This window comes from Neodiprion fabricii, chromosome 5, assembly GCF_021155785.1.
Source record: "Neodiprion fabricii isolate iyNeoFabr1 chromosome 5, iyNeoFabr1.1, whole genome shotgun sequence".
NCBI lineage: Eukaryota > Metazoa > Arthropoda > Insecta > Hymenoptera > Diprionidae > Neodiprion > Neodiprion fabricii.
Window position 1 is genome coordinate 7,026,336 of NC_060243.1, and position 26,884 is coordinate 7,053,219.

Genomic DNA, 26,884 nt, shown 5'->3' on the forward strand with positions numbered 1-26,884 from the left:
TATTTCGAACCAATTTGGGGGGTAAGACCATTAAAATTCGATTTTGCCTTCTTAAGGACAGGTCTAATCTATGTATACTATTTAGATATTTTTTTAATTATGCAATTATGCTTAAACTCTGTGATAGTCCGCATTGTGATCGAAGTTTCTCTATAGAAATAACATTGTCAAAACTTTTATTCATAGTATATATTCTATTGTAAAAGTGATAATGTTCCAAAAAAAAATATTGCCTTCGAAACACGAGTCGGTTGACTTAAGCTACCCGACAAAATTTAACTTGACAAAAATTATTCAAAATAGTAAGAAATACCGATAGTCAGAAGTCACAGATAGAAAAGTTAGTTGGATATTTTGATTAACCTGTTTATTATATAATCTCTTTATGTATATATAAATATTTCGTATGTTTATCAATTGTATAGATTATGCATATTTTAATGAGATAAAAATAATAAAAAACAAACTCTTCAAATTTCATTTTGATACTTGCTTCATCCTAACTTACAGGCTGTATAAGTTATCTCTATATATGTATAAAGGAACAAGTACGATCACGCACAGCCCAAACCCTTTGACCTAGAAACTTGAAATTTAGAATGCATATTCCCCTCGGAACATAAGCACCCACTAAGAAGCGATTTTTAGAAATTCGAACCCTAAGGGGGTGAAAAGTGGTTAAATGTGATTTTTACGGATTCGACGATATCTCTGCACATAGATGAGACATCGACTTGGTTTTTGATTCAAACAGTTCATAATATAAATACTTAAAAAGTACTTTCTGCGTTTTTAGAAATTTAGACAATAAGGGGTTGAAAAGCGGTTGATCGTGAGACGCGAAGCGCGCAGGCGCGGAGCCCCTAGTTCATCTATATTTGACATTCGGAATTTTTATGCAATACGGTTGATTCTACGTACTAGTAGAATTTTGAAAGAAGTGATTTTTTTTCAATCTTCCGAAAGTCTGAAGTATGAAGTACAAATATTACGTTAAAATTTTATGACAAAATTCAAGAAATTCCTCAAGCTCGCGTTAGTCATTCTTTTGCTCAACGATAATCCAGCGGCTGATTCGCCAGGCCTGCGGAATGTCGAGCGGCCCGACAGAGCTACCAATTCCGCTGAAACGAGTCCAGTGGCATTTTAATAGTTAGCATCTGCTGATGCAAGGGTAAGGGCCACAGTTTTTATAAAGCGTCAGTCTACCTTTAATTGGCAGCAGTAAACAATATTTTTTTGCGCGTGCCAATATTACAAAAATTAAAAAGTAAAATAGAAACTAGGAAAATGTACCAGTAAAATCGCAAGAGTGGACAGAGTGAGAAGGCTTGCAAACTTCGCAATGACTGGCCCAAAAAAGAAAACGACCTGTAACATAGCCAAAAAGACGATAATTACGGCAGTTCAGCTTAAGCCAAAAAATACGAAAATTGATTGATTCAAAACTAAACGTTAACGGAATAAAACGAAAATAAATATTGGATTTGTTGTTATAAATTTTATGACCATTTTTTCGTTCACGTGAAATGAACAAGAGAATATGGACGACGAACACACCATAATAACGAAAAGCTGTACTCGTGGTCTAGGATTCAAAATGCAAATAAAGTGTTCTTTTTGTCCCCAATACTGGCATACGAAATTGGCATCTAGCAATGGCTTTGCTATGCGAATGAATACTCCGATTGAAAGGAAATTTCTGGTACAATGAACCAGCTCCAGTGTAGCACACTGTGATTGTGAAAAATATTGGGACCGCTTCAGAATCATTACGAAAAATCATTTGTTGGTCAATGGTGTGGAAAAAAAAGATATTGCCGAAAAAAAATGTTGCGACATGGACTTTTGATGCAAACGAAAAAAGCATTTCAGCAGCAGCATGGATAATTCAGCAAACGAGTCATGGAGCGCGAATGAGTGCTCGAGCAGCAACGAACGTGAAATTAAGACGCCAAGCAACAAGAGATTCGAGTGGATACCTAGAAACCGAGACGTGATAATGGTAAGTATAACACTGAACCTAATATGAACGTGGCTAAAAAATTGGTTATTCAAGTGAATTCGTAGAACCCGATATTATGATTGTTAAACTGGCTAAAAAAATTGGCCTTACCAAAATTTAATTATGAAACTCGCCTAGCGTATAGTAAGAATGATTGGAGCAAACGGCAATCTGGCCTTATGTCGTTGTATGTTTCAGTTATGTTTATGGCTTCATCCCGAAATTTTATTATCATACAGCCATTGTTACCGTGTCAGAAAAATTGATGATTGGACGAATTGAATAGCGAACTGATAGCGAATCGAGGAAATCATGAAACTAGACGAATTTGATATATTTATCTCTGGGATGCCAAAAAATCTTCGTACACTTCTAACTATTGTAAAACGGTAACCCCGTAAACTACTCAACTCCCCTAAAAAGGTAATCAAAGCTTAGGATAAGGCTATGGAACGCATCTGGAACTGGATCTGGTTTTGATTGTCCATATTATTTTGATAGCAATATTTGTCCGTAAAAGGTCCGTTTGCAATGTACGAGTATTTGCAATATAGCCAACTATACTGGCATGCTTAAAATTTGTCGGGACACGGAAAAAAATATATTGAAACAAATAAATAAGTGCGCCTGAAAATATGCAAGTTATCAATACAATACGACCAAGAGAAAATTATACGGCAGAGTTTTTAATAATTAAAACGTTAAGCCACCTTAAGCCCGCGACAATAACAACGATTTCGGGAACTCCCACAGTACAAATGAACACAGGAATTTATTAATCTACTTTGGAATAACGATTCCGCGATGGGAAATCCAAAAATTATACTCATATCCATAAAAGAACAGGGCTCATGTTATATAAACAGTTACTGTGTTTATGACAATACATGACTAATGCAATGCTTGCGTGCGCTTCTACCGTACAGCTTGGCGTAGCGAATACTGCAAGAAATTGGCATGTGCATGCAATAATATAACATATAATTTCTTCAGTGTCTGAGTTTTCTGTCACAAATATCGACAAGTTGGGTCAATATTTTGATAGAAAATATTATAAAAGACTTGGGTAAAATGTAGAAGTATAAAAGCAGAAGTTCTGGTGCGTGCTTCATTAGTTACTCTAGGAGCAATTAAGAGCAGCTCAAAATGAAATTACGGTGTTTAATCTTCAGTGCATTCGTGTGCCTTCTCGTCTTCCGTGCAGCAGAGGCGAGAGCATACGCCAAGACTGAAGCCAGCAGCTGGAGCTCAAGCAACTCCGAAACCAAGAGCAAAAGCGGTGACGAAGGCAGCGGCAGCAGCAGCAGCAGCAGCAGCAGCAGCAGCAGCAGCAGCGAAGGCAGCGGCAGCGGCAGCATGAGTGAGACTAAGTCCGATAGCAGCAGCAGCAGCAGCGTCAAAGGCGGTCACGGCGGTGCTAGCGACAAGACCAGCACCACGAGTAAGAATAAGTCCACTAGCGGCAGCAAAAGCGTCGGCGACGGCAAAGACAGCGGCAGCGGCAGCATGAGTGAGACTAAGTCCGATAGCAGCAGCAGAAGCGTCGGCGACGGCAAAGACAGCGGCAGCGGCAGCATGAGTGAGACTAAGTCCGATAGCAGCAGCAGTAGCGTCAAAGGCGGTCACGGCGGTGCTAGCGACAAGACCAGCACCACGAGTAAGAATAAGTCCACTAGCGGCAGCAAAAGCGTCGGCGACGGCAAAGACAGCGGCAGCGGCAGCATGAGTGAGACTAAGTCCGATAGCAGCAGCAGTAGCGTCAAAGGCGGTCACGGCGGTGCTAGCGACAAGACCAGCACCACGAGTAAGAATAAGTCCACTAGCGGCAGCAAAAGCGTCGGCGACGGCAAAGACAGCGGCAGCGGCAGCATGAGTGAGACTAAGTCCGATAGCAGCAGCAGTAGCGTCAAAGGCGGTCACGGCGGTGCTAGCGACAAGACCAGCACCACGAGTAAGAATAAGTCCACTAGCGGCAGCAAAAGCGTCGGCGACGGCAAAGACAGCGGCAGCGGCAGCATGAGTGAGACTAAGTCCGATAGCAGCAGCAGAAGCGTCGGCGACGGCAAAGACAGCGGCAGCGGCGGCATGAGTGAGAGTAAGTCCGTTAGCGGCAGCAGAAGCGTCGGCGACGGCAAAGACAGCGGCAAGAGCGGCAGTGGCAGTGTTAAGGGTAACAATGGCAGCCGTAAGGTTGACAGCGATAAAGGCAGCAAAGGCAGTGATAAGGGTGGCAGTGGCAATGACAGCGGCAAGGGTGGCAGCGGTAGCAATAAGGGTGGCAGTGGCAGTGAAAGCGGTAAAGGTGGCAGCGGTAGCGCTAAAGGCAGCAGTGGCAGCGATAAAGGCGAAAGCGGTAGTAATAAGGGTGGCAGTGATAAGGGTGGCAGTGGCAATGACAGCGGCAAGGGTGGCAGCGGTAGCAATAAGGGTGGCAGTAGCAGTGAAAGCGGTAAAGGTGGCAGCGGTAGCGCTAAAGGCAGCAGTGGCAGCGATAAAGGCGAAAGCGGTAGTAATAAGGGTGGCAGCGTAAGTGACAACAGCTGCGGTAGCAACAGCGAAGGCAGCAGCGTCAAAGGCGGTCACGGCGGTGCTAGCGACAAGACCAGCACCCCGAGTAAGAGTACGTCCACTAGCGGCAGCAGAAGCGTCGGCGACGGCAAAGACAGCGGCAGCGGCAGCATGAGTGAGAGTAAGTCCGGTAGCAGCAGCAGCAGCGTCAAAGGCGGTCACGGCGGTGCTAGCGACAAGACCAGCACCACGAGTAAGAATAAGTCCACTAGCGGCAGCAAAAGCGTCGGCGACGGCAAAGACAGCGGCAGCGGCAGCATGAGTGAGACTAAGTCCGATAGCAGCAGCAGAAGCGTCGGCGACGGCAAAGACAGCGGCAGCGGCAGCATGAGTGAGACTAAGTCCGATAGCAGCAGCAGTAGCGTCAAAGGCGGTCACGGCGGTGCTAGCGACAAGACCAGCACCACGAGTAAGAATAAGTCCACTAGCGGCAGCAAAAGCGTCGGCGACGGCAAAGACAGCGGCAGCGGCAGCATGAGTGAGACTAAGTCCGATAGCAGCAGCAGTAGCGTCAAAGGCGGTCACGGCGGTGCTAGCGACAAGACCAGCACCACGAGTAAGAATAAGTCCACTAGCGGCAGCAAAAGCGTCGGCAACGGCAAAGACAGCGGCAGCGGCAGCATGAGTGAGACTACGTCCGGTAGCAGCAGCAGCAGCGTCAAAGGCGGTCACGGCGGTGCTAGCGACAAGACCAGCACCACGAGTAAGAATAAGTCCACTAGCGGCAGCAAAAGCGTCGGCGACGGCAAAGACAGCGGCAGCGGCAGCATGAGTGAGACTAAGTCCGATAGCAGCAGCAGCAGCAGCGTCAAAGGCGGTCACGGCGGTGCTAGCGACAAGACCAGCACCACGAGTAAGAATAAGTCCACTAGCGGCAGCAAAAGCGTCGGCGACGGCAAAGACAGCGGCAGCGGCAGCATGAGTGAGACTAAGTCCGATAGCAGCAGCAGAAGCGTCGGCGACGGCAAAGACAGCGGCAGCGGCAGCATGAGTGAGACTAAGTCCGATAGCAGCAGCAGTAGCGTCAAAGGCGGTCACGGCGGTGCTAGCGACAAGACCAGCACCACGAGTAAGAATAAGTCCACTAGCGGCAGCAAAAGCGTCGGCGACGGCAAAGACAGCGGCAGCGGCAGCATGAGTGAGACTAAGTCCGATAGCAGCAGCAGTAGCGTCAAAGGCGGTCACGGCGGTGCTAGCGACAAGACCAGCACCACGAGTAAGAATAAGTCCACTAGCGGCAGCAAAAGCGTCGGCGACGGCAAAGACAGCGGCAGCGGCAGCATGAGTGAGACTAAGTCCGATAGCAGCAGCAGAAGCGTCGGCGACGGCAAAGACAGCGACAGCGGCAGCATGAGTGAGACTAAGTCCGATAGCAGCAGCAGTAGCGTCAAAGGCGGTCACGGCGGTGCTAGCGACAAGACCAGCACCACGAGTAAGAATAAGTCCACTAGCGGCAGCAAAAGCGTCGGCGACGGCAAAGACAGCGGCAGCGGCAGCATGAGTGAGACTAAGTCCGATAGCAGCAGCAGAAGCGTCGGCGACGGCAAAGACAGCGACAGCGGCAGCATGAGTGAGACTAAGTCCGATAGCAGCAGCAGAAGCGTCGGCGACGGCAAAGACAGCGGCAGCGGCAGCATGAGTGAGACTAAGTCCGATAGCAGCAGCAGAAGCGTCGGCGACGGCAAAGACAGCGACAGCGGCAGCATGAGTGAGACTAAGTCCGATAGCAGCAGCAGAAGCGTCGGCGACGGCAAAGACAGCGGCAGCGGCAGCATGAGTGAGACTAAGTCCGATAGCAGCAGCAGTAGCGTCAAAGGCGGTCACGGCGGTGCTAGCGACAAGACCAGCACCACGAGTAAGAATAAGTCCACTAGCGGCAGCAAAAGCGTCGGCGACGGCAAAGACAGCGGCAGCGGCAGCATGAGTGAGACTAAGTCCGATAGCAGCAGCAGAAGCGTCGGCGACGGCAAAGACAGCGGCAGCGGCGGCATGAGTGAGAGTAAGTCCGGTAGCAGCAGTGGTGACAGCGGAGACGGCAAAGACAGCAGCAGCGGCAGCATGAGTGAGATTAAGTCCGGTAGCAGCAGTGGTGACAGCGGAGACGGCAAAGACAGCAGCAGCGGCAGCATGAGTGAGATTAAGTCCGGTAGCAGCAGTGGTGACAGCGGCGAGAGCGAAAGCAGCAGCGAAAGCAGCAGCGAAAGCAGCAGCGAAAGCAGCAGCAGCACCAGCAACACGGATGCTGAGTCAGAGAGCTGGAGCAGCAGCTATACGTCACTCACCGATTAAATCTTCAAGTAGATATGAAACCGAGACGTGTGAAACTTGGAAAATGAACCTGGCTAAAAATTAATTATTACCAAAATTAATTATGAAACTTGTATGCGTATGGCAAGATTGAAACTGAACTAAAAGGCAATCTGGCATATCGAAGCATTATCGCGAAACTTTATTACATTACACAGGTAGGTAATGACCCTTTTGGATTGGGTATACTTTCACAGCCTGAATCGCTTTTAGACTCATACTCTACATGAGAAAAATATTAATTATTGAATGAATAGAATCGAACTGACAGCAAATCGTTTCAAAATTCGACACAAAAAAATTCTACAATCGTGGTTGAAATTTTGTGAAAGTAGGTTCTTATATCTGAAAAAGTTTACTCTCACTCTGAAAGAAATTCTTATCGAGATTCCGTCTCTGGAACCATATCACATAATTTATCACCGACCGTTTTATTAACGGTGACGGATCAGATCGAACTCAAACTTAAGATCGAAATTACTACTCAGATTAGGTACGAATGTGTACTATTATACTAAAACACTACCCAACTAATCCAAAACTATCACAGTAAGCATATAAAAATCACTTACAGCAACAAAACGGTAATCAAAGTTTAGGATAAGCTAGCAGCCTTTTTCGACCATTATATTTTGATTATCCGTATTATTAGAATAGCAATTCGTGCGTGAAACCCGTCAGAGAACAACCAGCAAGAAGTCCATGTTGCAATATACGAGTATTTTCAATACAATCGTGCTTAAAATTTGTCGGGACACGATAAAAAAACTGTTCTATTAAATCCAGTAGTAATTATAGCTGAAAAAATGCAATTAATACAACAAACAACTAAGAAAAAATTATAATTATATTATAGAGTTTTTATTTTAATATACGGCGGATATTTTAAACTTCGTGCACATCTTTGTTGCTGCATGAAATCATTTTAGTATCTATCGTAGAAGCATTTTAGATTGTATTGTGAATCGAATATTTATTCAAATATTATTATTTATTTTTTCAATTATGTTCGCTTATCTTGTATAATAAATAATATTGATGGAATATTTTGCACGTCTTCTTCATTGACTAATGGAATCTCTAAACTGCACTAGCACTAGCTATTATATTTCAGTAGTCCTCGCATGATGAACATTTAAAACTCAGTTCCAAGACCATGTTAATTGCAGTGTTACTTAGTTTGAATACCCTGTTCAGTGAGTGAACTACAGTGTTTTGATGTGTTTCGGTGCAGTGAAATTCTCAAAAATGTACAAAATTTGCGTTTGAGGCCAATAGATTTCAAAGCTTACTGTTAAATCTCCACAGTTGACGGAGTTATCGAGTGCAGTTTCTAAACCGTACCGATTCGACACTGACAGGGCTTATTGGCTAACTTACGCTCAATGTGTGTGAAATTGAAACTGCACTTATGCTAAAGAAAATACGCGTTACACTCTAGTGTATAAAATGTAGCCTTTAAATTCAACAGTCAATGATTGTCTCTGAGTAAACTAAAGTAAGCAACTTGAAGGAAGAAAATTAAACAATTATGAAACAATATATGTATAATACGTAATAATATACGTATATGTATAACACATGACGTCTCTTCCCTGTAAGAAAATGATGAATACCTGAGACAAATTAAGCTCCAAGTATCTTCTACTTCTACGTCATTTCAATCGAAATAACATTTTATCAAGATTATTAACATTTTTTCATAAATAGTTCACGTGAATTTTTCATAACTTGTGATCTCATTGAATTCAATTTGTTTCAAAAGAATTGAAAACCAACGTAATTCTTCCCTGAAACGATACAGCGTGCGAGAAAATGATGATATACCTCATTCGAATCCATGACAGAAAATTAATGACCCCATCTAATTTTTGCATAATTGCCTTTTACACGTCTTTCATTACCGTATTATGATATTTATTCGTACGGTATGTGCAATAGCCATTCAGCTTCAGTTCACCTGCCCACGTAGCTAAATTGGAAGACGGTAAAACGAGGAAAATTTTGCAGAATACCGCCAACGTAGTTTTAATTATACGTATGACCAATAATCTGGGTAGCTTCGACGCACATAAATGGAAAACAATGCAAAATAAAGTTATACCATACAACCGATTTGTTTGTAGGTATAATACGAGAAAATTGAACTGTCATATTAAACCATTGACCAATAGCAGTCAAGGATACGCGTAACAGGAAGCCAGCGTTCCAAGGGGAAAAGGAACGTATGTATGTTGCATCTAGACGCTTCTGATTGTGATAAAAGGATGAGACAGCGAACGCTAATAACGCTATACTCGGTCTCACTCGCCACCTATGACGTGAAGTGTGACACGTTGCAGCAACGCGTGGTTAAACTTTGACCCGTCAGCTTCGAAACGAAATTAAACTAGGTGCTCAGCATTCCAGTACCCAGTTTATTCTTCAGCCGCAGACTGTGAGTAGCCAAAAAACAAATCAATATCGAATATCGCTGCAGAAAATCCTTCCTTGCAGCATCGATCGGCCAAGTTATACGTTGCGTTGGTTCGAGCATTTCTTCGCCTTCCCTGTATCTTCAAACTTATTCAACGAAGGCCGATTTTAATTCTCGTCAGCAACAATGGACCTGTTCAACAAAGCAATGCACAGCAACGACTTCGGTTTACGAAGATATTATCCGTGGTCGGGGTACATTAATCACGAGCCGTGGGTTACTGGCCGCGTATCTAACAGGGAACGGAAATACGTCTGGTCCCATATGCAGGACGTATTTTGGTGGGACGAGATGACCGTCAAAAGGATTGAGAACCCATTCCTCTGGGCACGATATGCCTTACGATACGAAGAAATGAGGATCGACTCTGCATCTAGAGATGTGTCGGAGGAGATTGTGATACATGCTACATCCATCTCGAGTGCCTATGAAATAGCTGGTGCGTGTACACCAATAGTAGAATATGTTTTGGGGGTATATTTGAAGATAAATGTTTTTTATTTTTTATCTCACCTCAATTTGCAGACAAAAATTTTAACTGGAGACTGGCGAAACGCTGTCGCTTTGGTCACGGAGTCAGTTTTGCAAGGGATGCAGACTATGCAGAGGCTCATGCTAGTGACAACGAGGCCCACATAATAGCTGGGATCCTTGTAGCTAATTGCGAGATTGGTAATTATGGAACCCGTATTCCATCGTACTTCTCAGATACGACGGTGAACCGTCAAGATAGCGTATGCGTCAAATACAATGACAATGAGTTTTATCCGTATTACATAGTTTATTAGACATGAAACGCCACAAGTAATATCCTAATAGAAACTAACATTATCTAACTATGATAGTAAGATAGAAAATAATAGTATTTAGATAACATATGATAGTAAACATCAGTATATAATTATATTACGAATATATAAGTATGCTATTATAAAACTGTGATATGCATAGTTTCTTTAACCTATAATTAAGGGTGAATAAAATGGTATTTTTTCAGTTGAAAAAATGTTTGGATTTCATCAATATGTGTGCAAATTAACGAATCATACCAAACTAAACCATCCTCAAAATTAAAAATTCGCCATCAGTCGAGTAAAACCCGTAACACCTTACGAGTAGAGTATTCGAATGCACAAATCTACATCTAGACTTATTCAATTAAGTTTCCTTACTGTCATTGGTAGGTAATTGAACGTTTATAAAATTATTGAGCCTGAAACAGGTTTGAGAATGCCATAATTTTCTCAATTCATCGACTTTTACATCAGCTCTTATGGGCATATAATCAGTAATTACAAATTACAGAGAATGGCTGAATCCACAGATCCGCTGGCTTAGTGCACCATAGTGCATACGACTAAACATGGTTAAACATGCAAGACAATCAACTATCAATAGTAATTGCGTACAATTATGCTGTTACCATCTCGAAAACTCTGTATCATCCATTGAAATTCTCTAATCTCCAGTACACCAACCGCGGTTCATCAAGGCGTTCTTTATCCTTGAGATAAGGAGAGACTATGAATACGGGTGTAAAACCGCTTGGCTCTCATTGTCAAGTTGCGTCGGTGATGAGAGTGTATAACCTCAAAGAAGTTAACCTGTAGACTGGCTGTGATCCTGCGTCATAAGGGTCATAAGTGCATAGACGCCAAGCGCAAGCGCAAGCGTTGGTTACATGAAACGAAACAGCCAATCGCAGTGCCGAAGGTTTCCTCAAGGAAGCTCGCGACCTGCCTTGAAAGAAGAAGGCCAATAAGGCTCCTTGTTCTGTCGAGGAAGGTCTATGAAATGTGAAATGAGGAACAAGGAATCCTTGTTCCTCAAGGAAGGACTATGAATACGGGTGTATTGGCCTCCTTCTTCCAAGGCAGGTCTCAAGCTTCCTTGAGGAAACCTTCGGCACTGCGATTGACTGTTTCGTTTCATGTAGCCAACGCTTGCGCTTGCGCTTGGCGTCTATGCACTTATGACCCGTATGATACAGAGATCACAGTCAGTCTACAGGTTACGGTCTTACATACGGGTCTGGCAAAGAAGGTAGTGGGGGTGGTTTATTTCATGGCCGGTTATTCATCTCACTTTGTGGCCGCCAGGGCGGCGTTGTGTTCGAGGGATGGATAATCAACGCGTGCGCAATGCAGCGCCAACGTAATAATAATATTATTATTGGCACATTTTCATCCTTACCATCCCTACCCCCGACATCCCTAGATAGCAGCGCTGCGACATGGCTATTTCAAACACCAAAAACCACGGACAGCAAGAGAACCACGCCGCTCTGTAGAAAATTGGCTTCGTTGCTAGACTTGTATGTAGGACCATGCTACAAGTTAACTTCTCTGAGGTTAACACGGTTAACACTCTCATCAACCGACGCAACTTGACAATGAGAGCCAAGCACTGGAGCCAAGCGATTTAAGTTAGATTTAAATATAGCCGAGTGGCGCTACGATCAGCGGTTCTACTACTATAAGCAATCACATATCCCTAAATATGGCTTCCTTCTGGAAGAAAGAGCCAAGTTGTGACTTATGAAACGAGGACGCCTCTGAGATTCAAGGAAGCTTTCATCAAGGCGTCCTTTATCCTTGAGATAAGGAGAGACTATGAATACGGGTATAATATTCCTTCTTTCTACTATCTTTCTACGGGTGCGTTCGACAAGGAAAAGAACTAGTCTTAACTACTTCTCTCTCTATGCCGTTTTATACTTCCGGTCTACGTTTCAGTATACGATGCTGCCCTCGATTTCATCGTTAGCATGTAGAAAACCGTAGAAATCAGACTTTTGAAAATGGCGGGACTGAATTAGGTACCTCTTCCCAAGGTCCGTAGCAGGAAGTAATATTAGAGGTACGTACACAGATATGTGGACTTGGGAATCCACTCGTCTATTATGGACCTTGCCTCTTCCTCTCCTTGACCTTGGCCTGCTATTGGAATAAATAAGAAAGATCTTGACACTAGATGTCACTCGCTGCAGGGCGTCAAATCCGGGAAATCCCATGTCTGGACGATTTATTCCACAGGGATTTTTGGGTGAGTCATGCTGCCGAGATATGCATAACAACCCCCTTGCTTTAACGTCAGTCACTGTGAGCTTGTGGCTTGCTAAGTACACTGTGAAGAACTTGAGTGATATTGTGTTACCTCAGCACCTTACACCCAGGTAATCAGAAAAGCAAAAATGGAACTGGTGGATAAAGCTAATGTTAGCAACGATTTTGGATTACGCAAGAAATTTCCATGGAATGGCTTACAAAACAATGCGCCTTGGCTAGAAGACGCAACAGACTCAGAAATATCATATATACGGTCAAATTATGCATTAAGAGGAACCTCGATTAAACGCATTGAAAATCCATACCTCTGGGCACGATACATGCTACAGTACGAGGAATTCAACGCTGATGAATCTAAAATAGCTCATGAACACATTGTGATACATGCCACATCGGACACTAATGCATTGAAGATAGCAGGTAATATTGTATGGTTGATGATGTGTCAGTATTAAAACGTACCTTTAAGGTTTGATAAAGCGGACTTGCTCGAATCAATCGAGGATACTTCGTGTCTTACGTTTACTGTCGTGCGCTGACCTCTGTTATTAGTATGAGCAATCTGCCACATAAAATCCTCACAGCGGAGCTGCTTTTTTATGAATGGCTTTAGCACAGCTTTATCATTTGCAATGTTGAGAAATTTATGAAGTAGCTGGAACTGATGAAAATCGTGGGCTTTAAAATCTAATAATGCTGCTAGATAAATAACTTAAAAGACTCGTAATTACAGATGAAAACTTCAATTGGCGGTGCGTCCGTCGAGGCAGATTTGGCCAAGGAGTCAGCTTCTCGAAGACTGCAGGATATGCCAACAAATATGCCTCGCAAAAGAATGTGTATATTATTGCAGGCATTCTTATTTCTAAAACAGTTGGTGGGGACTATACCACTATAATCCCACCTGGTGACTACGATACTACAGTGGACAGTTATGGTGGCAATGTCTATGTCAAATATTACGACAGTGAATTTTACCCGTATTATATTGTGCATTAATTCCAGTGATACCAAATCTATTGTATGCTTTATCCGTTGTTAAAAATACAAAAAATCAAGTACTGAAGTATCCGTAAAATATTTTCTCCAAATTGAATCTGTAATATTCAATAATATTTATGATCTTAAATATATACCTATATACATACCATGCCTATTTGTCACCCCACATATAACTCTAATTTCTAGTGTATTTTTAATGTAAATAATATATCAGTTAAGTAAATACATCTGATATCATAAACTAATTGAACACAAAGAAGCCCACGAGTAAAATGGCTTCGAGAAAACGTTGGTAAACTTGTAATTATAACTTCAAATGAACGCATTTAATTAAATATTTATCAATTTTAAATTTGTGGCAACACGTATCAATATCGAATTAGATGCTTCTCTTTATGTCGGACTCGATTTCAATGTATATGCATGTGTGGGAATATGTAACACAATACGTGTAGAAATTTTTTTTCAAAGAAGCAGGTAAGCTAGGTGAAAAACATATTTGCTGTACACAGAAATTGATAAAAAGTAGAATACGTAAACTTATTTATGAATGATAATGATGTATGAAAAAGCATTTATAATAATCTAGAAATTCGTCGATTACAGGGTATGTCGTTGGCAAATTACTGAAAATTCGACCGTCAGTTTTTTTAATATATCCAAACATCGTTAAAAATATAATACATAATTCTATACTCTACGGGTGCTTTACAAAAATGGAAACATCGTAACGGTCCTAATATAGATCTGATATTGTCTAACGTTAATGTAAAACCTTCAACTGCCACTTGATCAGTACTCGTAGGTAAGAAATAAAAATTTGCGTTAGTCGTAATCCTCGTAATCTGGCGGGAGGCAGGAAGCTACCGGAGGACAAGGACTCTGCACACATAGGACTGGCTGTAGAACACAAGTGTGTTCCCTGGGACATGGCGGGTCTAGTTGAGCGCAAGGACCAACGGCACCAGATAATTGATCGCTCAGGCAGGAGTCGCCGACTGGAAAAAACGTTTACTCACCCTTACAAATTCGAATTCGAAATGTCTTCGCCTTTTAGAGGGCAAAATGCCCGGCATGATTATATTTTATGTGAAAATCCTTACAATCGACGCATTTTTCGTTGTGACAGCATCCCGTGCAACATTCCGCGCTGCGGACGCACTGAAAGCAGTAAAATTGAAATTACGCTCAGATCTATCGGATTACGACAATTATACGCTGAAACTAATATCAAACTTACGTTATTTGTATTTTTAATACAAGTCTGCTTCACCGCTGCACCATGTGAAGAATCGAATAGCATAATCGCCGCTAAGAACGTCAACGCTATTGCAGCCGTTTGCGATCGCATTTTTCTGGAAAAATCGAAAATCAGTAAAATTGTCAATAAAAAATCGATCACACTAAACCCATCATTGATCGTAACAACGAATTCAAGTTCAAACCGGGTGAAAACGTCGCGTAAGTTCAACGCGCAATTGATCGGTTACAGTTTCATTGTTCGTAAATGTCGGTACGTATAGATACGGTATTTTAATCCAGTGATATCAATGAATCGATTTAATTACGTAAATAAATTTATAATTCTGTACTTAGTACAATCCTTAAATGCCGTGTCAAACAATAGTCTGCGTGAATAAAAACCTTTTTTTTCGCTCCTTTAACAATAATTAAGTTTCGTGATTTTATATTTAAAAAATGTGGACGCGTTGTACCGAGGTTACTGACTGGTCTTCGCTGACTGATGACGATGTTCACCGCAGCTCGTGCTCACGATCAGTCCATACAAGTAGCGCTGGTAGTTACACCACACTGATGTTCACTCATATTCCATTTCTAACCGTAAACGCGAGCTCTCGCCGGCTTAGGCGAAGGTATAAGTCAGCTCAGACCGGAGTAGGACACTACGAGAACACGAGTAATCATTACAGTATATTATATCGAATTACTTGTATACGTATACAGTTTGAAAAAGTACAAAGAACGTTTAATCGCTCGCTCGTGCAGATGCATGACATATCCTAAGTTCAACTTTCCACCGATAAGAATATACAGTGTTCCTGTTATGAAATTAGCGGACCATTGAGTTTCATTACATTCTTATATTCTTTTCATTACTGTAAGATGCATAATTATAATCACGGCTGCGATCGGCATGTGACCTCGTGCGAGTTAATTAGTTTCAAATCTCTGCAGTTCGTATAATTTCAACAACTACACGTACATCGCAATAGCAAATAAATGGTGAATCAACTGTTTGAACAATTCCGTCTTTGAGTTAAGAAATGTACGATTTACGATGTAATTAAAAAGTCCATATCATTCTTAATATATTCATTCAATCTAATTGTGGCTCTTGTATATTAAGAGCAGACTTAACGTCAATGAAACTATAGTTCGTTCATATATATATATGAACAATAAGTTCATTTCTCAACTCCAATATCTGTACACGTTCCCCATCATGCTTCAATACAGCATCCAAACCAAATCACGTACATCCATCATATCTATATATGTTTCTGCGTCTCAATTCTCGTCGTTAGCGTATTCATCGCATTCACACCTGTTTCGCCTTAAGCCATGCGTACGAGTTGAGTAATGCACACGTACAATGTACATTCATTCATACACACCTGCACCACGGAAAATAACAATAATAAATAAGGTGTGTTGAAGACTCGAGTCCGTATGCGTACGTGACTAATGACAATATACCGTGTGCACAAAACTCGCGGATCGAATTATTATACAACTGGTCGTCAAACCATCATAAACGTTATTTTCATACAGATAAGTCAACGGAAAGATGCGACCAATATAGGTATACCTGTACAGCTTAAGCTTTCAGAGAAAGAATGCACTTTCTATATTACTTGGATGTGTAAATTCTCGATCATACGAAGCCTCGACCGCATGTGTAAATATTGCAATACATCGGGGTCTCCGGTACGATCGTAAATCTGACAAATATAATACGTGCCTTTGTTAATACAACATCTGATCCAATTTCCATAGATAAGCAATTCATGTAACACATAACGTATATCTGTGACGGCCTGTATCAATGATCTTCGCACCGTTTAATTAATAATGATCGATATCTATATGCGTAATCCGTCGTATGAATGTAACTACGTACAAACGTCGATTTATTCATACGGACAACAGCATTGTGATACATGTACAATATTGTCGAGTTGCGGAAATGAGTTAGCACTGCATGAAAGACTGGTATTTTTTTTTTTTTTTTGTTAAAAATAGCCCGCAGTAAAACTACGTGAATATCCTTCCATAGCTTCAAGTGATTCTTAGTCGTGACATAATTCTTTGTTTAGATAAATGATGGCGGTGTATATACAATACAGTCTCTACTGAAAATGTTCATTTAATAAATCGTACGATATTTATGGCAGAATTAACCGAGTAATTTATTACATGATTAATCGTGTAAATTCGATAAAAGATATAAGAAATCACGTAATAAGTAACAAAAGCCCGAATCATCAGATATCATTCAGATTCAAAATCATATAGTCGAATATATAGCTGATATGCAATTTTTGAACTAGTCCAGCTGATGATTTTTGCTTTTTTAATTGATTGATTCTGTGATTTTTTATTTATTCTATCGAATTTACAAGACAAACCAAGCAATAAATTACACGCTACATTTTTCCGTAGCATTTTATGATTTATCAAATGAACATTTTCAGTTTTGATTATTAACAAGTTTAATAATTTGGACCACTGTAATGGCAGGGAGACCAAGTGATTTGCCTTTCATTAATCTACTTCGTAGTCCTTGAATCGGTCATTAACTGTTCTATATCCCTCAGCCAATTAATATTCGGTCGAGGTACAAAAATAACAACGAAAATCAGATTGTAGTCCGTTGGCTTGTAAATAATTATTACTTCAGAATGATTATTTTTCGCGCTGTTCGTAGAAATAATAAAACGTAAACAATAAATTAGAAAAATCTTTAGTTACGGCAAATAAAATTCACAGCGTTGCAACATATATTCTGCATTAAAAAAATGCGCTGCTACAGGATTAAACTGGATCTGGTATTTGAAGATTGGGAACTGTACGTGCTGCCGGAATTGGCTTGAGCAGCAGTTACACTTAACATTGGAACTCTTCTACGGAGGAAAGGTCTTATTAAGAGTTCTTAAATTACCGCCCTCGTAAATAGACGGCTCACTGATCCTTTATACACACGATTAGTCACGTATGAGAGCAGGCATTACTTAAACTGGCTTCTGTTTTACAATGTCCGATGATATTTTAACTTCACACTGCGGGATAAAACGCACTCAATGCTATTGAACGGTATGCGTTACAGATATTTGATCCACAAATGCCCATGAATTTAACGTTGATCAGCTGTTGTTACTTACTGGATATTAATTTAATTGCGTGTGGAAATTGGAACGGAAATTTTATAACGAATACCGCTTCACTCTTACTTCTGCAACTTCGAGATGAAAAAAATCAAGGTCCCACCGAGATTTGAACTCGGATCGCTGGATTCAGAGTCCAGAGTGCTAACCATTACACCATGGAACCTGTGCAAGTGCCAAGGACGACTTAATTCTCAAACAAATAAAATTTCGTCCTAGATTGATCACTTTTGTCAATAAGAATGATTTTCGAACAACATGCAGTACATAATTGTTAAACTAAAACATAACACAGCGCTTGATTCAATCTTTTTGCTATGAATAAGTTATAGATTCTCGAATCCACTTTCGAACAACGTCAAACATGTTCGCTATAGAAAATTTTGCTAATTATAGAAAAAATTGTACAACACCGTCTCTATTTCAATCGAGATAATAATTACTCTGAATTTAATCATATGTTACAATTGTTATACATTTTTTAATACCACAAATTCATGTGAGGCTCGTTGGTCTAGGGGTATGATTCTCGCTTAGGGTGCGAGAGGTCCCGGGTTCAAATCCCGGACGAGCCCTGTTTTTTTAAATATGTAGTCGTTATATAATTACCTACTACTTCAATTCGAAAGTTTGAAAATACGGTTACATATCAGTTGCTCAACAAATTTTAATTAACATCCGTTAATTGCATAACATAGAAATTCCTTATTTCTTACGATTAGTAGAACTTAGATGAGTTTCCAATTTATGTCATTAGAGCTAATACAGATTACTTGAAATTTATAGAAGTGTAACGAAATTGTTCGGAAAAATGGTAAACGAGTGAAATTGGCAAGAAAAAAAAAACATCGTATGCGAAACGTCAAAATAACCCCGTCGAAATCGTGGCAACGCGGTAAGAGGTCCCACCGAGATTTGAACTCGGATCGCTGGATTCAAAGTCCAGAGTGCTAACCATTACACCATGGGACCATGTTGGCAGCTTTTTTATTACAGTATAATGAATCAAAAAATGTTGTAGAGATTGCTAAATACAGTAAACCACCCTATTTAGTGGACTAATTTGTTGAAATAATAGATGATAATCAGGAAAATTACAGCAGTAATTATACTCAGATGATGAATAGTAGGTGACTCTGTATTTTTGCATAACCATTGTGACAATATTTTTCCGATCGTTTATACGAGAAGATTACAGTAGTCGTACTTATTCAGATTTAATGTGACCGCATTTAATCATCATAACTAACAATTATTAATGTACATAGTTTTGTTACATTACACGTGTTCTCTTGGTATAATAATACTAATACATTTCCTATTCATATAATAATATCCTTCGCACTCTTTAATAATAAACTTTCTATTTCATACATCAAATCTGTACAGTGACGATTGCATTGCTCTACATGTATATAAATTACTATCCCCCCTCCTCTTCTGTTTGTATTGTTATAAATGATACAATTCAAACGGCATATTATTGATAGCTAAAACGTATTGTACATAAGAAATTTCATGTCTGAGAAAATTTAAAAATATGTATCGTGTACGTATGTATAATAATCGACGGTAAAGATTCTTCTCATTCCACCAGGGAAATTACACACGACTAACAGATCTTTTCTTAAATGGGAAACAAGAAAATTATACACATTTTTTTATGACGAAAGTTTTTAAGCCACCTCGACCCAGCTGTATGCACCATGTTGATATTTATATTCCATTACTATAGTTTATATTGCAAATGAAGTTTTGTAACAATCAATGTTTTTGACTCTATATGAAAGTATGTATTAAGTATAGAAGAAATAAGTCAAACTAATAGTAACTTCGTTTTCAATTAATTTCGTCACCTTCGTTGTTGATAGGCCAATTAACATTTTTAAAATATCAGAAATCAGAACTTAATCACATTCTAAGTCACTTTGAAAATAACAGTTAGGACGATTTCATGATAGATATCTTTAGTGGTCGCAAACTCGCACGAGAAAAAATTTACTATACCACGAATGCGACAATGAATTTTGGGATGACGAATGTGTAAAAGCAATCGCGTGAATTGCAAAACGTTAAATGTGTGCGTTCGTCTAAATTATAAAAATAAAAATAAAAACTAGTTCGTAAGTATAAATTATTGAGTACCACGATTGTAGGATTATGTAAAAAAGAACCAACGTCCGTGCCAGCGGATCATTCTGGTTAAATACGAAAAAGTTTGATAAGAAGATAAAAAAAAATGTAACTACCAATGTCAATTGTGCAAGAAAATAAAATGGCCTTTAATTTTTATTCGATAATAAAAATAATGAGAAATAAGGTAAGTTTTGCGTTTATACAATATAGACATAAGTAGTTTAGATTGTCATATTAGTGTCTTTACACCTTATTAGCAGACAAGGTACCGGTATTTTAAATTTAATAACTTCAATTGAAAATTATTGCTAAAGTACTCGTCCATTAGCACGCTACGAGGACAAATAATTATTTTATTTACAATTAGTTTATTGTGCGTTGAAGTTGCGATTTATGACAAATACAATACTATAAGACTCGAGAGTAATAATTGGCAAACGCCACTCACTGATTTATAAGGAAAAAATTCTTTTCTCACTATTCAAAGTATTACGCAAATTATAGTGCAATCTTACAATTAAGATTGTAACGTAATATTTACTTTAGTACTATAGTAATATAATAAAATAGTTCAAACAACCTTGACTGTAGTGAGACGGCATTGCTATAGAATAATGAAATAATCTTCATATTGCGTAAAAAGGGCTTCGAAAACAGCCTTTAATAATTAGGTTTGGAATTGTGAAAACTTATCGAGAGAAATTTGATTAGACTTAGCAAATTTAACACTCCAAATTAGCGAAGTTGATCTCAATACTTTCAAGAAGTATCCTCCAACCGCTGAATATTTACTGAGAAACTAGGAAACCCTCACAAGTTGTTCCCAATTTTATAAAACTGAAATGTGTTTTAAATTGGCAGTGTTAGTGATCTCACGTTGCTTGTGTGCAATATACACGCTTTTTGTAAATTCGTGTATCGAATATCAAGAGGTAATAAAGCTTTACTTAGCTTCTAGACTAGGTTTTGACTTGAGAACGGTTGCTGTGCTTCCACGAATTGCTACTCATGAATAATTAAAGTCACGCCGAATCACACCTCTGCCGTGCGAATTAATATTTAAATTACAGCAGCCAAATATATTTGTTTCTGCAAAACTAATTATAATTATTAAAGTTACAGTGTAATATCAAATTCGCACGTAATAGACGTAACATATTGAAATATATCAGCTTATTACCCATTATACCCCTAAATGAACACGCACGTTTCTTACTCTATTTAATTCAATGTCAAACTATTTTACCAAGATTAACAGTTGAAATAATGGTTTTATTCATATGCCAAATGTGAATAGCTCACGAAATACACGAGAGAATAAGAAATGATTAATTGAATATGCATCAGGGTGTTTTATTCCTTTTTTCTTTTTAATCTAATGTTTAAAGTACCCTGTCACCCAAGAATGGCAGAAAGGTTTCAAACTTTTTAATGCGATCGATTCAGTTGAAAAGTCAAAGAAATAATACTCCGACAGCTATATGCAGATTGTACTTCTAATACGATATGTATGTACTAAAAAAATAGTTTACTTTTCTAATCTGATGCCGTAAGCAAAAATCTTTGAGTTATCAAAGATGTACGACAACAGCTTTTCCACGTATCAAATAGAATTTGTGAAATTTTTTTACGTTAATGACGTATGTTTGAAATCTTACTAATTATTCAATAAGGAATGCATTGTTTTATACAGAAAATACCTCAAAAAAATTATTTGCACGCTACAAAGCGCTTATAAGTAAATCTCGACTATACTGTTGTGCACTAAAATGAATGGAGTTTTACATAGTAACTTGAACAAACTAATGACTAGAAGTTATGACATGAGCTTAAAAACGTTAAGTAAATGGACTAGAGTAATTGACAAAGTCAATAATTAATTCAGAAAATACCTCAAACATATTATTTGCACGCTACAAAGTGCTTATAAGTAAATCTCGAGTATACTGTTGTGCACTAAAATTAATGGAGTTTTATGTAATAACTTTAAAAAACTAGTGACTGGAAAATATGACATGAGCATAAAAACGTTAAGTAAACGGACTAGAATAATTGTCAAAGTCAATAATTAATGCTTTCATAATTGCAAATGAAATTACCACTTCTAATTCAATATTTCTTACACAGCTTTGAACTAAATCACCTAATATGATCTTGTGATAATTATCCGAACTCGTACACGAGACTGCTACAAATGTATTACATAATATGATCATATAGTCTCAATTTTAAATCTCATTTCGACTTGTTGAGTACGATCTGAACAAAGGGGATGAATCTTCTTGGTAGCAAAATGTACAAGGCATGGCAGCTTTATACAAAAAATCCAAATCGCTTGGACATGACCATTTCAATATTCGTTACTAACAATCAAAATGGAAAGACCAAAATCGATCAACTGTTCCCCTAATCCTTCGACTCTTTACTTTTAGTTCATTATCTTCGTCGCTTATATCTAATGTAATAAATAATTTTTCAATCAATTGCTACATTTGAGGAAACCTAATTTCTAATGAGAAAAATTTGCTTATTATCACTCTTTCGAGATAAGATGTATTTGGATACATGTAAAATGGTCATAACAGTCGGCAATAGTAATACTACAGTTTGTAATTCATGATGTGGGAACGAGTATTGGATCTAATAAAACTAATTTCAAAAAAAACCATCTTAATCGGGCACATAATCGCAAGTCATTGGTTGTAATTTTCACCTCGATTAGTAAATAAGGTTGTAATACACGAACGGCTGTACTATTGAAGCTTATAAGCCCAAGTGGCTTTTTCTCATTGTTTTTAGTTCACATCTGCAAAAAAAAAAATTCATTTTATTAATGAATGATACCAGATTATGTAAAACAGAGCAATACCGCTAATTTTAAATTCAAATCCAACACTTTTCCCAAGATTTATGAACTTGAGCTTTGGCGATACATATGTCACAGCGTGACAAGCCAGCCATGTCTGCAAATGGCTCTCTTCAAAGTCTGAATCATCACCATGGAACACGAATTCACAATTTTAGCGATCCAGTTATATCCTGAATAAAATCAAGGGAATGGATACGGATCAAGAGCCTTACTGGAACAAGGTTGGACATCGTCTACGGCCGTTTGCCACTGATTCGCCCACCCAGTTGGTAGTACAATTTTACCATCAGTTTGAATAATTTCACCCGGAGATACACCTTGGTTAATTCGGCGAGAGCTATTGTTCGTTAACTCTGTGCGGGGGTTACCCAATTCCCAATAATTTTTTAAGTCACTGTTCACAAGTGTTTTAACACCCATCTGTTTGGATCTAGCTGCTTCACCCATTCCTGACGAAGATTGTTTCTGTTGACTTCCGTTATTCAAAGATTTAAGCGGCAGCTTGCGGGGAACGCATCGAGTATTCGTCGGCGGTATTCCGAGTCCTGCCGAACCAGCTTCACCTCCACTAACACCATATTCATTATTATCAGAGCTTCCACCACCCACCCCAACTCCAGCGGAGGAACTACCCCCATTTTTTCTTCTTTTTCTTCTCTTATCTCTTTCCTTTGCTTCTTTACTCACGCGATTTTCTTCCTCCTCTTCGTCGTCCTGGGAGTGAAGAAAGTGCTGCTTTGCCGATGCCCAGTGATCTTTCTTATTATTACGACCTTTGAACTCATTATTACCATTTTCGCTCCTACTGTCACTATTTGCATTAACTTTGTCCGATCGTTGTTGGTTCCTCACTACCCATGGCGGTGGTCTTTTCGGACTTCGTTCTTTCAGCGTTACCTGCACACAGTTAATCTATTAGGCGAAATGACATATCTGCTTAGCAAAGCTTTCGATATTTATGCATTTGATTTTCGGCAATAACACTAGAAAAAACTGTCTAGTTAGAAGATACATCTGAGGATCGTAAATGCTAATACCGACCCCTGAAGACGAAGAGTTGTCGACAGGCCTGTAAAGCTGCGTCGGTGTGTGACTGCGACTACCGTGGCCTTTACGATTAGAACTACTTCGAAGATGAAGCCAGGAAAGCAGAAGCGCTAGCAAGGCGCATGCCAGTCCAAGCCCAGCAGCTGCCGCCAGTTGAGAACGTGTACGACGTGGTACCCAACCGCTGGCACCTCCACTGTATTCCCATACGGAACAGACTAGCAACGCACTAGCTGTTACGTAGGACAAGCCCATGCCAGCAAACATCCATGCGTTCTGCAATGCAGAAATGCCGTCAGATTTCCCTTGAAAATTTTCAGGTAGTTCCCATATTTGTAGCTTTGTTCGATAAAATTTTCAGCAGTAGATTAGAATAAATTCTGGACTATGATGGAAATATTCCCAGAAAACGAAACATATAAAAACAGGATTTTGTATGTTTTAGGCATTTTAGTAGCGTATCATTAATGAACAATCTAAGCCACGAATAACAAAAAAAATTCGTGAAACCATAACTTACCAGTTTGGCCCAATTGAAGGGAAAAACATAAATAACATGTGAAATATCGAGGAAGAGAAGTAGCGATGTAACCAATAGACAAAACACAGCTACAAAAATCATAAGTCGGAGTCTACCAACCAATGGTAGCATAAAAAGACTAACTTTCGCAGTCCCAGAACTGCAGAGTGTAACCAGGCATGCTGCTGAGGATATCTGTAAAAGAAAATGCGTTCATACAGGTTGATTTATCCCTTTTGGAGATAGGTAAGTGCTAAACGAAGCACAAATCAGTCATGAAACTCACAAGCAGCATGAGCCTGATAACCCCAGTGGCGGTCCGAAGGTGGCCTTGCAGATCACAGTACAAAACCAAATGACTGGAATGTGCCCAAGGAGCTGGATTTGAAGCGGAACCATGTCTATTGTGGTCACCATCATAGTGCCCGTGGTAATTGGCATGAGAGTCCCATGAGTGGACTGTGGAGTGGACTCCCGGCGACTCCAGCTCCGATGACTGGGAGCTGGTGCGCCCCCCTGTCCTACTGCCCGCTGGCAATTTTTAAATCAAATTACCGTTATCATTCATCTCGTGACAATCAATACAGGCCTTCCACTCATTCTTAATATAGACAAAAGTGCTCGTGTTACCTTATTGCAAATGAAGTAAATAAATTGCTGGTTAGATTGACCGCAAAAACTACCATAAGATCGGCATAACTGTGCTAAAAGTTTAACATACACAGATTTCATAGATGACTTTAACAAATTAACCCTCAAATCCTCAATTATTCAAATCACAATTTCATTTGTCCAAAGATTGGCCTTAAAAAATACATCGTTGACGTGAAATATATATTGTTGCTAGCTACAGTTTTGCTAAAACCATGCATTTCTGAGCATGCTCAAGCATATTTTTCCATTTTCCAGCATTAGTCCACTTGTAACATTGCTTCTACCACTAAATTAAATGTTCGTCGTTCAAAAGAGATTTAATATATATTTTTATCTTTACTATAGACTGTTTGTTGATTCAAATTTGTTGTACATGCGATCTTCCCCTACAAAAAAAATTGCCTGTAGGTTATCCACTTTTGATTATCCGAACCAAGCTGGGTCCCAATTAATTAGGATAATCGAGGTTCTACTGGACTATCACTTCTACTCACAAGTGTTTATAGTGAAAAATTCTAGTAAAATATATTCTGATGTGAGATGAACTGAAGAAACAATAATGAATAATATTTATTTACAAAGTTTGATTTAATGGAAGACCTGTTAATGTATCCATGTGTTTATTATCCGAAAATGTTCGCTTACGCGAAAGAAGAAGGAAAGATAAATAATGTGACAATTTAAAGCTGTACCAATCTCAAAATCCTGTATATCCTCGGGTCTAGAGTATGCGGAAGGTGGTGGTTCTAAGTCACGAATTTCCTCGAGTAGCAGGACTTCTATCTCGTCGGCTGCATACAAATCCGATACCGAGTGAAGCTGATGCCGAGTGTCACTCATCACTCACTCATTCCTTCCTCCTTCACCACCGCTGCCTTCCACCGTCGGTTTTTCTTTCCTGCCTCCTTCGGCTTCCCTGGTCTACCATTCGTAGCTTCTTCATTCAATTGATCATCCATTCGTTTTCATTTCTGTCCCACCATGTGCATCCATCCTCAGGTAAATTCATTTCACATCAGCTCACCTTTCCTTGCACTACCTTTCTGATCTTGGCACTAGAAAGAAAATATAAATCGTGCAATTTATGTGGAAAATAGTTTTCTTTTTATTCGTAGTTCATTTTTAATAAAAAAAAAAAAACTAACAGAACCATGTTTGTCGATAAAATGTTTCAGCATTGGAAACAACATGTTATACTGTGCAGCAGATAAGATTTTACATTTCTGCTGTACAATTGTGTTACAATGATTAAATTCTGATGTAAAATCTGATTCCCTTGAGATTTTTCAAAAACACGAATTTGGTCGGATTTCAACAGAATTGAACGTGTAAGTAACGAATTTAATAATCGCGATTTCTACACTGAAAAGGTATACAATCAGAGAGCGTAAATTTCGAGTACGTAAAGGTTGTCGTGACATACGTTTGAAAAATGTTTGCCATCACGAAACCATAATAAGAAATTGAAAACAACGATAGCACTGACGAGTTTAAGGTAACGGGCGGTGAGTGAAACAGAAAGCCCATGCGATATTTTGACGTGATGAAAATTGTTCAAATGATAACATTACAGTTTCATATTATCAAGTATAATTGCCATTATGATTTCAAATTTACCTTGATTCGTTTTTACCTCTCAGCCACTCACAGATCACATTTTTTGGTCAATTTTCTCTGTAAACTTATAAGAGAACTGTCGAACGGCCGCCATTGCGTTTCCTCTTATACCACAAACTACACATTTCAATTGACCCCAAAGCGACCTTACATTTGAACGCAAGGTGGCTAACTGTATACTTAGACGATAATCAATATATAGAGTTTAC

General features: G+C 39.5%; 5 protein-coding genes and 3 non-coding genes across 12 annotated transcripts; 4 read left to right on the plus strand and 4 right to left on the minus strand.

The window, feature by feature from the left end:
• The first annotated feature begins 3,335 nt into the window (after positions 1–3,335).
• LOC124182241 (osteocalcin 2-like) lies at positions 3,336–7,926 on the plus strand. The gene is made up of 5 exons (XM_046569207.1): positions 3,336–3,368; positions 3,450–3,503; positions 4,074–4,161; positions 4,609–4,715; positions 6,681–7,926. Exons 1-5 carry the CDS (start codon positions 3,362–3,364, stop codon positions 6,860–6,862), a joined length of 438 nt encoding a protein of 145 aa, XP_046425163.1. The 5' UTR covers positions 3,336–3,361; the 3' UTR covers positions 6,863–7,926.
• A 1,178-nt stretch (positions 7,927–9,104) lies between these two features.
• Positions 9,105–10,835, plus strand: LOC124182240 (protein mono-ADP-ribosyltransferase TIPARP-like). 3 transcript variants are annotated; one of them, XM_046569206.1, is made up of 3 exons: positions 9,105–9,317; positions 9,478–9,795; positions 9,882–10,835. In XM_046569206.1, exons 2-3 carry the CDS (start codon positions 9,483–9,485, stop codon positions 10,142–10,144), a joined length of 576 nt encoding a protein of 191 aa, XP_046425162.1. In that variant the 5' UTR covers positions 9,105–9,317; positions 9,478–9,482; the 3' UTR covers positions 10,145–10,835. The 3 variants fall into 3 exon arrangements, with proteins under 3 accessions (XP_046425162.1, XP_046425161.1, XP_046425160.1); XM_046569205.1 differs by having other exon boundaries at positions 9,106–9,317; positions 9,360–9,795; XM_046569204.1 differs by having other exon boundaries at positions 9,106–9,317; positions 9,377–9,795.
• Positions 10,836–11,857: 1,022 nt separating this feature from the next.
• Positions 11,858–13,490, plus strand: LOC124182243 (protein mono-ADP-ribosyltransferase PARP14-like). Its single transcript, XM_046569209.1, has 5 exons — positions 11,858–11,978; positions 12,190–12,215; positions 12,346–12,401; positions 12,532–12,844; positions 13,158–13,490. The coding sequence occupies exons 4-5, from the start codon at positions 12,550–12,552 to the stop codon at positions 13,421–13,423; spliced, it is 561 nt and encodes a 186-aa protein (XP_046425165.1). The 5' UTR covers positions 11,858–11,978; positions 12,190–12,215; positions 12,346–12,401; positions 12,532–12,549; the 3' UTR covers positions 13,424–13,490.
• A 569-nt stretch (positions 13,491–14,059) lies between these two features.
• Positions 14,060–15,037, minus strand: LOC124182242. Its single transcript, XM_046569208.1, has 4 exons — positions 15,019–15,037; positions 14,667–14,781; positions 14,530–14,587; positions 14,060–14,424 (listed from the first exon to the last, which is right to left on the minus strand). Exons 2-4 carry the CDS (start codon positions 14,775–14,777, stop codon positions 14,252–14,254), a joined length of 342 nt encoding a protein of 113 aa, XP_046425164.1. The 5' UTR covers positions 14,778–14,781; positions 15,019–15,037; the 3' UTR covers positions 14,060–14,251.
• Positions 15,038–17,926: 2,889 nt separating this feature from the next.
• Trnaq-cug lies at positions 17,927–17,998 on the minus strand. Its single transcript has one exon. It is a non-coding gene; the product is annotated as a tRNA-Gln (tRNA).
• Positions 17,999–18,335: 337 nt separating this feature from the next.
• On the plus strand, positions 18,336–18,407 carry Trnap-agg. Its single transcript has one exon. It is a non-coding gene; the product is annotated as a tRNA-Pro (tRNA).
• A 325-nt stretch (positions 18,408–18,732) lies between these two features.
• On the minus strand, positions 18,733–18,804 carry Trnaq-uug. Its single transcript has one exon. It is a non-coding gene; the product is annotated as a tRNA-Gln (tRNA).
• A 117-nt stretch (positions 18,805–18,921) lies between these two features.
• Positions 18,922–26,783, minus strand: LOC124182609. Of its 3 annotated transcripts, XM_046570105.1 has the most exons (7): positions 26,204–26,268; positions 25,751–26,113; positions 24,691–24,935; positions 24,405–24,599; positions 23,879–24,160; positions 23,050–23,734; positions 18,922–22,774 (listed from the first exon to the last, which is right to left on the minus strand). In XM_046570105.1, the coding sequence occupies exons 2-7, from the start codon at positions 25,896–25,898 to the stop codon at positions 22,764–22,766; spliced, it is 1,566 nt and encodes a 521-aa protein (XP_046426061.1). In that variant the 5' UTR covers positions 25,899–26,113; positions 26,204–26,268; the 3' UTR covers positions 18,922–22,763. The 3 variants fall into 3 exon arrangements, with proteins under 3 accessions (XP_046426061.1, XP_046426060.1, XP_046426059.1); XM_046570104.1 differs by lacking the exon at positions 26,204–26,268 and adding an exon at positions 26,676–26,783 and having other exon boundaries at positions 18,925–23,734; XM_046570103.1 differs by having other exon boundaries at positions 18,925–23,734; positions 26,204–26,273.
• Positions 26,784–26,884: the final 101 nt, after the last annotated feature.